Genomic DNA, 14,126 nt, shown 5'->3' with positions numbered 1-14,126 from the left:
ATGGGTTAGTACATATCGATAATTATCGAGGGCGGATCGAGGACTTCGCTTTTTTTTCGGTGGTGATGGTGGTGGTGAGGATAGCAAGAGCCAGGATTCTCTCTCGCACACACACGCACACGCACGCAAAGAGAGTTTACACACACATATAAATGGGTGCACAGAGAAAAAAAATCACTATAATATCGGTTCCATTTGGCCAACTTAGTTACTTAGTTTCACGGTTTTCCCCTTTATATTTTCTTTATAAAATACAAACTTTCTACAACATTTTATGGAATCCAAAATTACATGTAGATTTTAAAAGACAATATAATCTAACTAGTTATATTCAGTGTGAATAATCTACAGATTTGTAAATAAAATCTTAATTATAAATCATAAACGTGAAAGATGATCGCTATAAATAAAAACTTAATATTCGACCTAATTAAATATATAGTTTATAACACCACAACAATTAATTATTGCATATTTTAAATTCAGAATCAATAAATTGACATTTAGGATTTCATTAAGTCTAACATCATTTAAATATATATATGAGATTTACATCCTCTAGAGGTCTTTTTCTTCAAACAGAAACCACCAAATGGCTGACCAACGATAGTGGTGATATTTTTTCTCTGTGCACTGGTTAGTTAGTTAACGCTAGCAAAACGCGAGAACGCAAGGGGGAACACTGAAAACGGGATTTGTGGGTGTGGCAACGTTCCTCTTGATGCGCCTCAGGGAGCAGTAGTAGGCCATCACGGCCCGCAGGCTCTTCCACTTCGTTGTCTGCTGGCCATTGGAGGCGGGTGAGGTCCGCAACGGATCCTTGTCCTCCGTGGCCAAAGAAGTTGCCGCCACCAGCTCCTCGGGATGCTCGCTGATGAACGAGGAGAGGGTCTTCATCGCGGGCAGTGGCCTGTGACCTTGACCCACCGGCGTGGTGGCGCTCTGGTCGGAGGACGGACTGTTCACATGGAGGCGCACTTGGCGCCGCTGACGGGCCTGGTGCGAATGCGGATGCGTATGCGGATGTGGATGCGGATGCGGTTGTGCCGGCGTCAGTATAAGTCTATCCCTCTCTGTGTACCTTAAACTAGTGGTGGTGCAACCACAGTGGTGCAGCTGCGCACTGGCCAGCGACGAGCTGCCGGATCTGCATAGTGTGTTCAAGATCCGATCGAGCGATGCGAGAAGTGGATACTCTGATTATAACATGCGATATAGGAGGGGTTCTGGGTACGGCTCTCAGTTTTTTATGTTTTCTTTCATACCACCATAAAAGGCAACCATTTTAAGATACTTAGACATATCATTTAGATACTGACAAATATAGTTGTGTAGCTCAAGGTAGCTCAAAATGTATTTATATTTCGTATAAAACAAGGCAACCAACTTAATTTTAAAGTACCCAACTGTGTTGTCTTTGAAATTCTGTCTTTCTATTTAAATTTAATTGGGTTAATATTGAAAAAGATTTAAAAATAGTAGTACCTATACTTCTTATTATATTAATCATTCAATAGTTCCTTTTACAAATACAATAAGATATAAGTCTAGCAAAATTCCTTGAATACTTTAAAACAAATGGAAAATTTCCAAAAGGCCAAGTTCAGATCTATTTTACGAGGCAATGTCTTTCTTGTGTGCTTTTTTTCTGGTTCGTCTTGATTAAATTGTTTGCCTTGGGACATTAGCATTCTGGAAGTGGCAGCCGCGGTTCAGTGTGGTTGTGGTGGTTCATGGTCTCATGGTTTCATGGTCTCGTTCTGGAATGAAGCTGGAGTGGATTCGTGTGCCCGAAGATTACCCGGCGAGGGCACATTAGGCCAAAGAGTTGTCAACTGCTGTCCCCTGGGAGGGCGGCACCTCCTTCCGCTGCCACCGCCTTTGTTTGCCTGGGTCGGGTTAATTAATGAAATCATGTACGCACACACACACACCCTGACAGTGTGACACTGTGACACCCCGAGACACACACACATATCACGGACATGGGCAATCCCGGCTAATTGTCATTGCTAATTTCCTTTTTGCCACCACAAAGACACAATAAACACAAACAAAAGTTGCCCCTGTGTGAGTGTGTGAGTGTGTTTATCAGAGTGACAGCTCCATTCAACTGCAAAAGCAAAAAAAAAGTTTGAAAAACCACAATCTCAACATTTACTTGGAATAGACTCCTTGGACAGTGCGTTTAATAGCAGTAAGGCAAGCAAATATTAATGTCACTCACTCATTTAAAATTATTTTAACACTCTTATCACAACATTTTATAATTCAAAATTTAATTATTCATTTCATTTAAACGTATTAATAAATTTAAATTGTTTTTATAAGCAAATAAAAACACAACAGGGGGTGAAATCACACTTAAAGGTGTCCAAAAGTATGCAACAATACATTTTGAGTACGAAATTCCTATGGATTCATGCGGAAAAACAAGGTTTTGCTTTTCACTACATACTTTTAGGCACCTTTGCAAGTGATTTCACACCCATTAGTTTTTTTTGTGACACCTTCGGTAATTGGAAATTGTTAGGATTCTATTATTTTAACAATTTTACCCACAGCTATGAAACGCACTGTGCCTGTATCGAGCATCCGCCAGTCGGATCTAAGACCCCTGATTAGATTAACCAAAACCCAAACTGGAAACTTTTGAAGTCACATTCACATTCCCATTCAGATTTCAATTCCCATTTGGCATTTCCCAATGCCAGGCTTCAGCGCTCCAAACGACAAGGATTCGCATGGACGTAGACGTTGGGCGAAGGGGGCGGGACTTGCTAATTGCTAATTTAATTTAATTGAATCGAATCGGGCTGGTTGGTTTTTCTTCTGGTCCTTGTCTTACGAATACGGATGCGAGTACGGATGTGATGTCGCTTACGGTTGATCAAATACAGAGTACAAAAAGCTGCCAAGGCGAGCGAAGCCCAACAAAGTATGCTACACATTTATCAATTACGCTTACGGCACGTGTCTATGTATATGTAGTTAGTTACTGCACAAGTATGAGTGAGTGTTGTGTATGTTAGTGTGTTAGTGTGCGTGTTTCTGTGTGTAAAATGCGGACTGCAGGATAAGCAGAGCCGGATTATGTTTATGTGTTTGGTAACAACTTGGCACGATTTGAATAAATCATCTTTGTGATGTTCCTCTTCGTTTTTTTTCTCCGCTTTCAACTTTTATTTTACACGTGTCGGGGTGAGTGCACTGGGCGAAAAAATGCCTTCTAAATGCAAGGTTTTTATTTCTCAAATACTAAACATTTTTTAAAATCAAAAAAAAATCCACTGGTCAATTTAAGCAATAAAATAGTTACTCTAGTAACAACAAAGTACAGCCTCATCATTTTATCAAGCAATTTTTTCTGTTTTAATCAAAAATTTTTTTTTAACTATAAGATTAAATTAAAATTATTTGAAAAATATACTTGTAATACTCAAATATTAGTATAAGCTCTAATAAAAAAATAAGAGAATCAAAGTTACAATACAAAATTGACAATACTTAAATATTGGAATACTGATTGGCAATATTTATATAATCCATAGCTAAAAATCTTTGGCAAATAATTATAATATATCATAATTAGATAAGAGATTCAAATCTTTTATAAGAAAGCTATTACCTTTATAATAATATCAGCAATTGAAATAGGTTTTATATCGAATTCCTTACTTTTTAAAAAGCATTTTACTTAGGCTAAATGGTTTTCAATATTTTAGTTAGCATTTAGTTGGCCTTTTTTCGCTCAGTGCAGGTGTGGGTGTTCATTTGCTTGGCCTGTTTGTGGGTGTGCTCATCGAACTTACCGCTGACTGGGACTTTTGCTGTCCGAGGAGTGCGCCGCACTGTTGTTGTCTTCATCGCGTACCATCTTGTGGTGCCGCTTGTGATAGCCACCGTCGCTGGGACCGGCACCACCGGATCCTCCGCCTCCTCCACCGCCTCCACCGCCTCCTCCGCCACCTCCTCCGCCGCCTCCGCCGGAACTACTGGTGCCCGTGGGACTGATGACGTCCGTATCGCTGTTGCAGTCGTGCACCTGACGGGCCACATCCTTCACAAACTTGCCCGCTTCGTGCTCGTGGGCTTCCATCTGCAAGTGGGTAAGATGAGGGGTATAATTTAACCGAATTAATTCAGCTTATTGGCATTGCTATTCCTGTATATGTACTTATAGGTGTATATAGGCCGACACCCCGCCGGGTGTCTCATCAATCGGAATTGAGCCCATCTTAATTGCTAATTATGCAAATTCTACCTGTAACAGGATCTCAAATGTCAATGCATTTGCACAGCGGGGGTCATAACTATACCTATCTATATTATTGTAGCTTTTAAGACCCTTAAATTGTACCCAAAGTGTTGTAAGAATTAAAAAAGGGTTGAAATCTAAAAAATCGACAAAGTTAAGGTAAGGTAAAATACAATATAAGTAGATTAAAATGTATATGAATCAATGATTATTTTAATAAAATTCAAGTAATAATAAAATTAAATATTAGTATTTCCCATAAACAGTTAGGAAATGGTTGCAGAGCTTTCAAAAATAAATATAATATGGTCTATATAGGTCTGACTATAGTCTCAAAAGCATTTTAAGGCTAACCACGAAGAGTAAATGGGTATATCCCAGAACTTTTAACCTCTGAATAAATAAATGTAGGTGCTATTATGTCACCCACAACTGTGCTTATATACATATATCTGCAACAGCATCGACATTCGTATCTGGAACTGCATCTGGCACTGAGCCTTGCCACTTTGCCCCACGGTGCATTTTAAATCGGATGATGTTGACGATAATAATTAAACTTTGATTCGATTGCTTGTGACACGAAAACTTGGCCAACTCTGAGCCTTCAGGTGGGCGAGAGTTGGCTGGGGAATAAGTGGGTGGCTGGTTGTGTGGATCGAAGGTTGCGGGGATGGTTGATGGTGGAAAAACTGGCGAACGAGTTGGATGGCAAAAAACAGCCATGAGCTCTGAGAACTTTTGTCGAAGCATGCTTTTAAAATTTAAATATTGCATTATTGATTCCTGTTGGGATTGGCTGACAACAGAAATTGACTTAAAGCACGTTTTTATACGCAGGGTGGATTTTTTATTATATACTATGAGGTTGTTAAATGAAAATGCAGCACTTCATAACATTTGAATAAGGACAAAAAAACGGCAAGGCTTCATTAAATGATGCCAATGGTGGTATAAAAAACATTTTTTTTAAGCCCAATTCACAAAGTCTCAGTTAACGTGCAGCTTTAGTAATTATTTATTTAAATACAGCAAACGAAACCACGTACATAATGAAGTAAGAAAAACGAACAAGAACTTTCCTTTTTAAAAATCAATAGGACTTAAAAGAAAACCAATCAAAGAACTTACATATTGACAGGAATTATTAATATCTACTGCGCAGGATGTTTCTCGGAAATCAATGAGAATTAAATGGGGAAATTCAAAAGGAAGCATAAATGCTCCATCAAAAATCAATAAGTATTAGCCAAGACTAATCAAGGCATCGCAATCGCACCGCAATCGCACCGCAATAAAATCAAAATCAAAATCCCAGCCACTCTTATTGAATCAGGGATGGACATGAAGACCACTTGTTGGCCAAAACCATTATCAATTTAACACCAATGGCCAAAACTAACTTTAAGTGAGCTCCATGGGTAGCCGGGTTGCCAAGTACTTATATAAGTACTCGAGTGCCGCAAACTTGAAAGCTTCGATTTGACCATTGGGACAGATTGACGGTGCTCGTGTCCGTACTCCGTATCCGCATCCTTGTTCCGTATCCATGTCCAAATTCCGCAAACCCCTCAACCCCCCCTCGTGTGATCCCTGTGAGTGGGCGTGTGTCCGTGACAAAACTGGCTAAATCCAGTGGGGGGAGGGGGGGTTTCAATTTGGCCAACACTCTAAATAGGGGAAACCGCATAACATACACATATCTAGCGGGATTTGTACGCCGTTCCCACCAATTAGTTGACAAATCGGTCAGAGTGCCAGATTAAGCTTCACTTGTGAGCTATACCACACCAAATATGTATATACCTACATCTGCGGTCAATATAATAGTGCTATTTTGCTATTTGCCTGTGTAAAATCAAACAGCAAACAGCAATCAGCCATCCAATATTATAATTCAACGCAAATTTATTGGCCCACGTTCAAATGTCAATAGCATAGAAATAATAATGGTGAAATTGTATACTTTGGAGTGATTTATCACAGAATTCATGGAAAGAGTCGTGATATAAAAAAGGCAAATCGTAAGTCCCATTTAACACCGATACTAACACCTTAGTATGTTTTTTAAATTCTCATATTAAATGAGTAAAAGCTTAAACTTTTTTTTTATAATAGCATCATTAGATTTGATTATTTTATATGAAAATTGATTAAAAAGGTTGGTAAAGCCTAAAAAAATTAAAATTGATTTTAAATCACTTATAAATCTCACCGCAACAAAGAACTGTGTTCGCTTTTGCTGCATACTTTAAGACACCATTTTGAATAAGAAAATAACATGCTGTAAACTATTTAATTCATATGCAAATTGATTAAAAAGATTGGTAAAGTCTAAACATATTAAAATTGATTTTAAATCACTCATAAAGCTGTCTGAAAACAGGCAACAAAAGACGGCGTTCTTTTTCGCTGCATACTTTTAAACACCTTTTTGAAAACACCTAAATTATATGCTGTAAACTGTTTAATTCATTTGCAAATCGATTGAAAAGATTGGTAAGGCCTAAGCATATTAAAATTGATTTCAAATCACTTACAAATCTGTCTAAAAATAGACAACAAAACACGACGTTCTTCTTCGCTGCATACTTTTAGACACCTTTATGAATAGCATCTAAATTGGATGCTGTAAATTGTTTAATTCATATGCAAATTGACTGAAAAGATTTGTAAAGCCCAAACATAGAATTTATTTCAAATCACTTATCAATGTGCCTAAAAGTAGGCCACAAAAGACGGCGTTCTTTTTTGTTGCATACTTTTAGACACCTTTTTGAATAGGCACCTAAATTACTAAAACATTAGTAATTTCTCTATGTCAGCACTCTTATTAATGACCCCAGCTGTATATATAGAGCTTTGATCCGTGCCACCAGCAGCTGTCGCCCGTGGACATGGCAATTAAATGCGCCACAAGACCTGATTGGAATTTATTGTGGTTCTGAGTTCTGGGAACTGGGAACTGTGAGCTGGGAAAACTGCGCTGCTGTTAAGCTTCCATTACGAATCGAAAGGAGACCATAAATAGTTGTGCCTATAACTATGATGAACCCAAGAGTGAAGTGGTCTCCGTTTTAATCAGCCCATGACAAATCGGATGCATGTGCATATATAAATATGGGGAGCATTTCCCAATTTCCTGCACATATTCTGGTGCTCATTGGCCGGGTTATTTGGGTGCAGCGAACTCGAGCCAACTTTTCATGATTGAGCCTTGATTTTCTTTAATGGCTTTTACGTAATTTACCCATGGCTGGCTCACTTGGGCTGCAAAACTATTTGGGCAGCGCTTTCAAAACTAATTTAATAACTTTTGGTCAGTTTGCAAATTTTAATGAATATTCATTCTGATCTAGGGCACTTGCTTTAATGTTTTTTTTTTTGTATTTTCGAAATTCAGGTAACGAGCTTAACGAAGTTTCCTTTAGGAAGTTGTTCAAAATTATGCGGACAATGGTGATGGAATTTGGGTAAAGAGTTCTAGACGGTTTCAGTTTCTGGCTAGATTAAAACTTAAATTGGTAAATTGCTTAATGTTTTCTAATATTCTGGTATCAAGTGCAGCAGAAACACTAAAATTATTGTATTAGGAAGTTGGTTTATTCTTATTTCTTTTTAATAAAAATAAGTTGAAGTATACCCTAAATTATTGTTAAAAATTGTACTTCGTTTTTGTTTAGGCCCTCGTTATTTTCTAAAATCCAGGCTGCTTTTTATGGCAATTTTCTCAAATGGTTTTCCAATATTTATTTGCAAGCTGCTTTTGACTACTATTTTAAGCAACGGCTTTAGCCCCAATTCATTTTGATATGCCCATACATATTTGCGCTGTCCTTCGCAAGCAATATCATTAAAATGTAGCTACCATGGCCGGACATAACACTAAAACTCATAATCAAAAATGTTTAAATTTTATGCCTTTGTTTGTCACACAACATTAATGAGCAGCGAAGGGAGATAGGCGAGAGATTGGGGGAAATGTGGCAAAAGTGATGGGAAAAAGGGGGAAGAGAGGGAAATTAAGGCCAAACTACACTGAAATTAAAGTATTTTCCATAAAAATATTATGATCTTATGAATGCCTAAGCTTACAAATAAAATTTCTAAGAATCTACCTAATATTATTGATGATGATAATGATGATTTAACCCAATATGATATTTAAATCTTATCTTATTTAACACCTGTATTTATAAAAGATTTGATCTTCGAAACTTTTAAGATTAGAACGACTTTTTTAAAATGTCAATAAAATATAGATAAATATAAAAAAGAAAAATATAAAATATATAAATCCCTTAAGATTTTCAAATGTTTAAAATTCTTATAAAATGCTTAGAAGCGAAGATAATAAATATAATGACAATATCAATCAACAAATATAAACCCTGGTGATCCAAATTATGAATAACAATCGTTTCAAGAGGAAAGCTTATAGAGTGAACAAAACAGAGACCATTTTGAGGTATACCCCTCCGTTTCGCGCAGTGTAATGAGGAATACATTACCGAAACACTAGATTGTCCTTCTGGGAATCAGACTTAATATCGGACTGGAGATGGATGGGTACGAGTGGGAGATACTAACTAGTATTTGAGTAGGAGGAGTGGAATGTGTGTGGGTGCCACCTACTGCCCAATAAAGGACCCAGGGACTCACCGTATATAGGCCCGTTGCAGTGGCCCCCGACGACGAGGAGGATGCCGCTGCCGCTCCAGTGCTGCCGTAGTTGAGCTGTGAGTGATAGCCGCTGGAGAGGATCTTCTTGTGTGCGGATGCATGCGCCCGATACGCGCTCACGCTCAGTTTCATCCTGACATCCACTCAACCGTCCGCCCGCCCGCCGCCCTCGCCTGCGATACGTGGGCGTGGCAGTTGCTCCTTTTTCCGCTCGAATTCAAAAAAGGAATCTGTATCTGTGTCCTTGTCTGTGTGAGTGGGCGGGGGCGTTGATGATTACGTGGGCGTGGTTGCTGCACTGCTGCGCTGTTGCAGCTGGAATTGCTGTTGCTGCTGTATTTGCCACTTGTATTGCTGTTGCCGCTTTAATGGCCAATGTTGCAGATGTTGCTGTTGCTGCAGGTTTTTTTTTTCGAGTAGGTTTTATTGCCTTTTCTTTAGAAGCTAGTGTTGCAATGATTGCTGTTGCTGCTGTTGTTTCTACTTCAGTTGCTGCTGATGTTGCAGCTGTTGCTGCTGTTGTTTCTACTCCAGTTATGGCTGATGTTGCAGTTGTTGCTTCTATTGCTGTAGCGGATGTTGCTGCTGTTGTTGCTACTCCAGTTATGACTGATGTTGCACTTGATCCTGATGTTGCTGTTGCTTCTTCTGCTCTTTAAATAAATGTGGCTGCTCTTTCGGTTTCAATTAGAGATTTTGAAGAAGGTGTTGCTGCTGTCTTTTGGCCTGCAGTTGTTGCTGCTGCAGCTGCAATTGTAGATGTTGCTGGTGTTTTTTCTACTATTGTTATTAATATTAATGTTGCTGTCGTCTCCCCAGCTATTGTTGTTCCGCCCTCTGCTGTTTTTGTTACTTTGGCAGCTGCCTTTGTTGCCGTTGTCGCTTTCAAGTTGCGTTGAATTGGGCTTAATTGAGTGCCCACAGGCGTCTGACGATGACGACAAGGACAACGAGGGCGACACCGTTTTAAGGGGGGCGTGGCACTGGTGGGAGGGGTAGCTGGTAGCTGGAACCTGCAGGATGGGGCAAGAATGTCGACACCGACGAGACACACACACAAAGCAAAACTTTTTATTGCCGCCTTTGGTGGCGTTGCTATTGCCCTTGCCGTTGATGTTGCTCCTGTTGTTGCTCCTGTTGTTGCTGTTGCTGCCCGTGTTTCTGGTCCTGATGCGAGACAAAGACAAAGGTCCCGGCGATGATGGACTGGTGGCCAGGATGCCCGGCAACCCGGCCAAATTCAGGGCTCGCTGCTCAGTTTTAGTTGGCCATAAACGATGAAGCTGCCATTGAGGCATGTAGCTAGCTGCCTACTGTGTGCGTGTTTGTGACTGTTTGTGCGTGTGCCGCCTCCTTTTTCGGGTCCTTTCTATGTCTCTGTGTGTGTGTGTGTGTGTGTGTGTGTTTTTCCAGGGGGCGTGGCTGCAGTACCGTTGTCAAGCTCTCTCTCCCTGGAGGATCCTTGCCTGTGCTCGCTTTTAATTGTTTGTAATTTGGTTTTTAGTGCTCTACGGTTGCTTGTTTTTGTTTGTCGTTTTTCTTGTTGTTGTATCCTTTGTTCTTATAGTTGCTGTTGTAGTTGTTGCTGTTGCTTTGGTGTTATTGTTGTTAAGGCCTCATGTCACTTTAGTTACAAGTATCTGTAGCTGCCGCTGTCGTTTCCGCTCGCTGTCGCCGTTGCTGTTGCTGTTGCTGTTGTTGCCTGCAGGCAGGGAGGAAAACATTTAGCTAAGTAAACATTAAAGTGCAAATTAATTAAAATGTCTAACAATTTAGTTGCGAAACACAACACAGCACGCACACACAGACAAACACACACACAGCACACACACTCGGGGCACATCATTAAGTGTTTCACACCGAAACGATTTAGTTTTCAACAGAATTCCAACAGCCAAAAGTCGTTTAAAGGGCAACCACAGCTTTCCCATCGGTATTTGCCACAGCGCACAATTACACAGAGAGAAAAATGGTATCAGCTTCAGGGAAATATAGTATCTTAAAGGAACTTTGAGCCTAGCATTCCAAACACCTTTAGTGAAATTTAAACATGAATCTATATGTAAGTTTTATCATTAATGTACTTTAATTTTTCAAAAGTCGTTTTCTTTTGTATCCCAAATATTAAACAATAAATAAAAATTAATATTTTCCTATTTAAATATAAAATATCTTAAACAAATTAACCCTTCCTAAAATTCAATGGCTTAACTACATAACATGAACTACATTTTTGAAGAAGGGTATTTTCTATGATTTTTGTTTTCTCTACTAAATATTTTATCAAATTCCTTAAACTTTATTTATTTTCATTTTAAATACATTTCATAAGAGGTACCCCCATATAAAGTGCTCTGCACTACCTTGCTTAGATTGCAATTCAAATTAATAATTAAACACAAAACTTTGCACCCAAGTCATACTCAATATATACTTGAACGAATGGGTTGAAAACTGGGGGAAAACTGCCAATAAATAAAGAAAAAAGGATGGTGAGTGCAAAAGGTGAGTTTGTTTGGGTCAGCACAGAGTTCATTAACTTTGAGGCAAGTTTGATTTGTGCGTAATTGAACCTTTTCGCACCGACAAGTTGCTTAACTATCAGCCACCGTGATTGATGGCCAATGATTGACGGGTATCATGGGTTCAGGGAGTTATCTAATTAGTGTTAGCTACTTGACCCCAATCAATCAAGCTGATTAGCTTCTGAATGGGTTGTCAATCGGCAAAGCAATATACAAGCTTAGGCCTCTAAATAATATTGTGCAAACATGTATCACTAACAGCTGAATAAATACCTTTAAGAAATCGTTAAATTATTCGGCAAAGTGACGCAATTTCGTAGTAATTTAATACGAATGAACGATCAATCAACTTTCCAGGAAAGATATCCATCCGGAAATCCTTGAATATTGTGGCAATTGTTTTGCCACAAATTTCTAATGAATAACAATCTCTGAACAAATCATGCGTGAAGTAAACGGCATTCATTATTCAGCTGTTGAATCTACACCGAAAACCCATTCTCAATCCCAATCCAAATCAGACGCAATGCCATCATGAGGCAATCAATCGGGCATCATCGCCCACTCAGTGACGCACTTATTCGCTTTCGTCCATTCGCCAAACTCAAACACTCAACATTCACTTAGCATTCACTTGGCATTCACTTGGCATTCACTTGGCATTCATTACATAGACAATGCCACACTTAATGCCCCTCGGAAACGGATTTATTACGGATTTTTTTATTAAAGCCAATACCATGCCTTTGGCGAACAGGGAATTTCATGTCTCCAAATGACTGTAAACATGTCGCACATGTAAATCGAAAAAAAAAGAACAAAAAATTATGAGTGGGAACGCCGCGGGTATCAGATATTGTCGGTCGATTTCCGCGGATTTACATTTTTCGGTGGCTGGGTGGTCGGGGAATGTTGGAAAAGTAAGTTGTAACCAGAAACTGGTTTTGCAGACAGGATACGGCGATTGGCCATTAAACTCGAGCAATTACAACGCTGAATCCATGGAGCCAAAGGCAAACATTCAATAAAGACTGTAAACTAAGTAAACGAAGATGGAGGCACGGGCTTCTGACATTCCACGTGCTTTTACACTGCACGAAAAATAAAGTCCTTCATGTGTACAATGTTTTAACAAGTTTATTTTAGTTTAATTGTTATATATTTTTAAGTTTCTAACTTTAAAGCTCAACACCTTTTTTTTAATCCTATAAAGTATGGGTAATACCAAAATAAAATTTAATAAATTTTAAATGTCAGAAAATAAACAATATTTAATCTAATCTAATATCATTCTATAATAAACATGATTACCATAAAAAAATAATAATTAAATTACTGTATTTTTTAACCAAATAAAAAGATAACTACAAATAGGTGTTAATATAAGTTCGTTTTATTTTAATTTTTAATTTATTTATTTAAGTCTACGGTGATGTTTATTTTTGACTTTAAATATAACTCTATTTTGATTCATATCCACAAAAAGTATACAAACATATAAATATATATTTTTAAAAAATATTTAAAGTAGATAATTTGGAAAAGAAATGAAACCTATTTTCCTCTACAAAGTGCATAAAAATGCTTAAAAAATATAAGCAAAATAAATTAATATTAAATATATGAATATATTTACATCCCTATTTGTGTCCTTTTTTTTCCAGTGCCCTCGCAGGCTTTTAATTCATCTCGAAGAGTCGATGGATTGCACCTGTTGGCATCTTATATACACAACGATGGCACATAAAATGTAATTATAAAGCATTCAAACATCCGCAAAGGGACGTAAAAGGGGGCCTGTTGTTCAAGGTGATCGGGGGATAATGGGTGGCAGAGGTCGGAAAGGTCGGAGTTGGTCGGCATCGGGGAGGTGAAAACAAAGTAAGAGACTTAACACTTTGTGCGAACGCTTAACCAGCTTAAGGAGCCCAAGGAGCCAAGGAGCCGGTGCAAGTTTTATGAGTTTTTGCCTGGTCAGGCAGAGGCATTGCCCATCGGCACTCTATAGCCCTCAGTATATATACGCCTTTATATATATATATATAGATATATCTATATAGGGGCTATATGTATTTTGCGCATTTTTCTACATAAAACTCAATGAAGCATCCACCGACTGTCGGGCAGATAAAGAAGGAACTGGCAGCGGCTGCTGCTGATGTGGCTCTGGCCCCCCTTTCGCCGCCCCTGCCGATTTCAATTTCAAAATGTACGCTCCATTGGGCAGCGAAGACACCCCGAACAACCAAACATCCCCACATCTACAAGCAGCCCTACTTCCCAGTAACCCCCCTTCTGTGGCCACAAGCACACACAAAAAGTGACATTAAAAAATGGTAGCCACTTGTCAGGCCAAAGAAACGAAGTTGCGAACGCGGGGCATGGGAATATTTATCAAAAACTTATCGAGAAAGTGCTGGGGTCACGCGGCGTATGCGTTATGTAAAATTTATATTTGAAATCGGGGCGAAAAATCAACAAAAAACAGCCGACGCATTTTGATTGGATTTTTTTTTTGGGGAGCTCCGTTGCTTAATTAAAGGACACGTGTCCCGATCCAACATTAAAATGCATGACATTTTCTATTTGTGTTGTTTTTGTGCTAGGCGCCATCTAGGGAATTTAAATTATGAGCGATGGTTTATGGAAAGAAAAAAGCG

General features: G+C 38.8%; 2 protein-coding genes across 5 annotated transcripts in view; both read right to left on the bottom strand.

Moving 5' to 3' along the window:
• Window positions 1-14,126, bottom strand: part of Cngl (Cyclic nucleotide-gated ion channel-like) — a 56,610-nt gene that overhangs the window by 25,328 nt on the left and 17,156 nt on the right. For all 4 annotated transcript variants that reach the window (XM_017068548.4, XM_070997758.1, XM_070997757.1 and 1 more), the window contains exons 2-3: window positions 8,921-10,643; window positions 3,813-4,099 (exon numbers count right to left, since the gene is read on the bottom strand). In XM_017068548.4, the coding sequence (XP_016924037.2) occupies window positions 3,813-4,099; window positions 8,921-9,073 (440 nt within the window). In that variant the 5' untranslated portion in view covers window positions 9,074-10,643. The remainder of the gene's footprint in view (window positions 1-3,812; window positions 4,100-8,920; window positions 10,644-14,126) is intronic.
• LOC136117369 (uncharacterized) lies at window positions 563-1,284 on the bottom strand. The gene is made up of 2 exons (XM_070997239.1): window positions 1,266-1,284; window positions 563-1,196 (listed from the first exon to the last, which is right to left on the bottom strand). The coding sequence occupies exons 1-2, from the start codon at window positions 1,282-1,284 to the stop codon at window positions 652-654; spliced, it is 564 nt and encodes a 187-aa protein (XP_070853340.1). The 3' UTR covers window positions 563-651.

The sequence above is a fragment of the Drosophila suzukii genome, chromosome X, assembly GCF_043229965.1.
Source record: "Drosophila suzukii chromosome X, CBGP_Dsuzu_IsoJpt1.0, whole genome shotgun sequence".
Classification (NCBI taxonomy): domain Eukaryota; kingdom Metazoa; phylum Arthropoda; class Insecta; order Diptera; family Drosophilidae; genus Drosophila; species Drosophila suzukii.
This window is presented reverse-complemented; position numbering and strand designations above follow the sequence as displayed.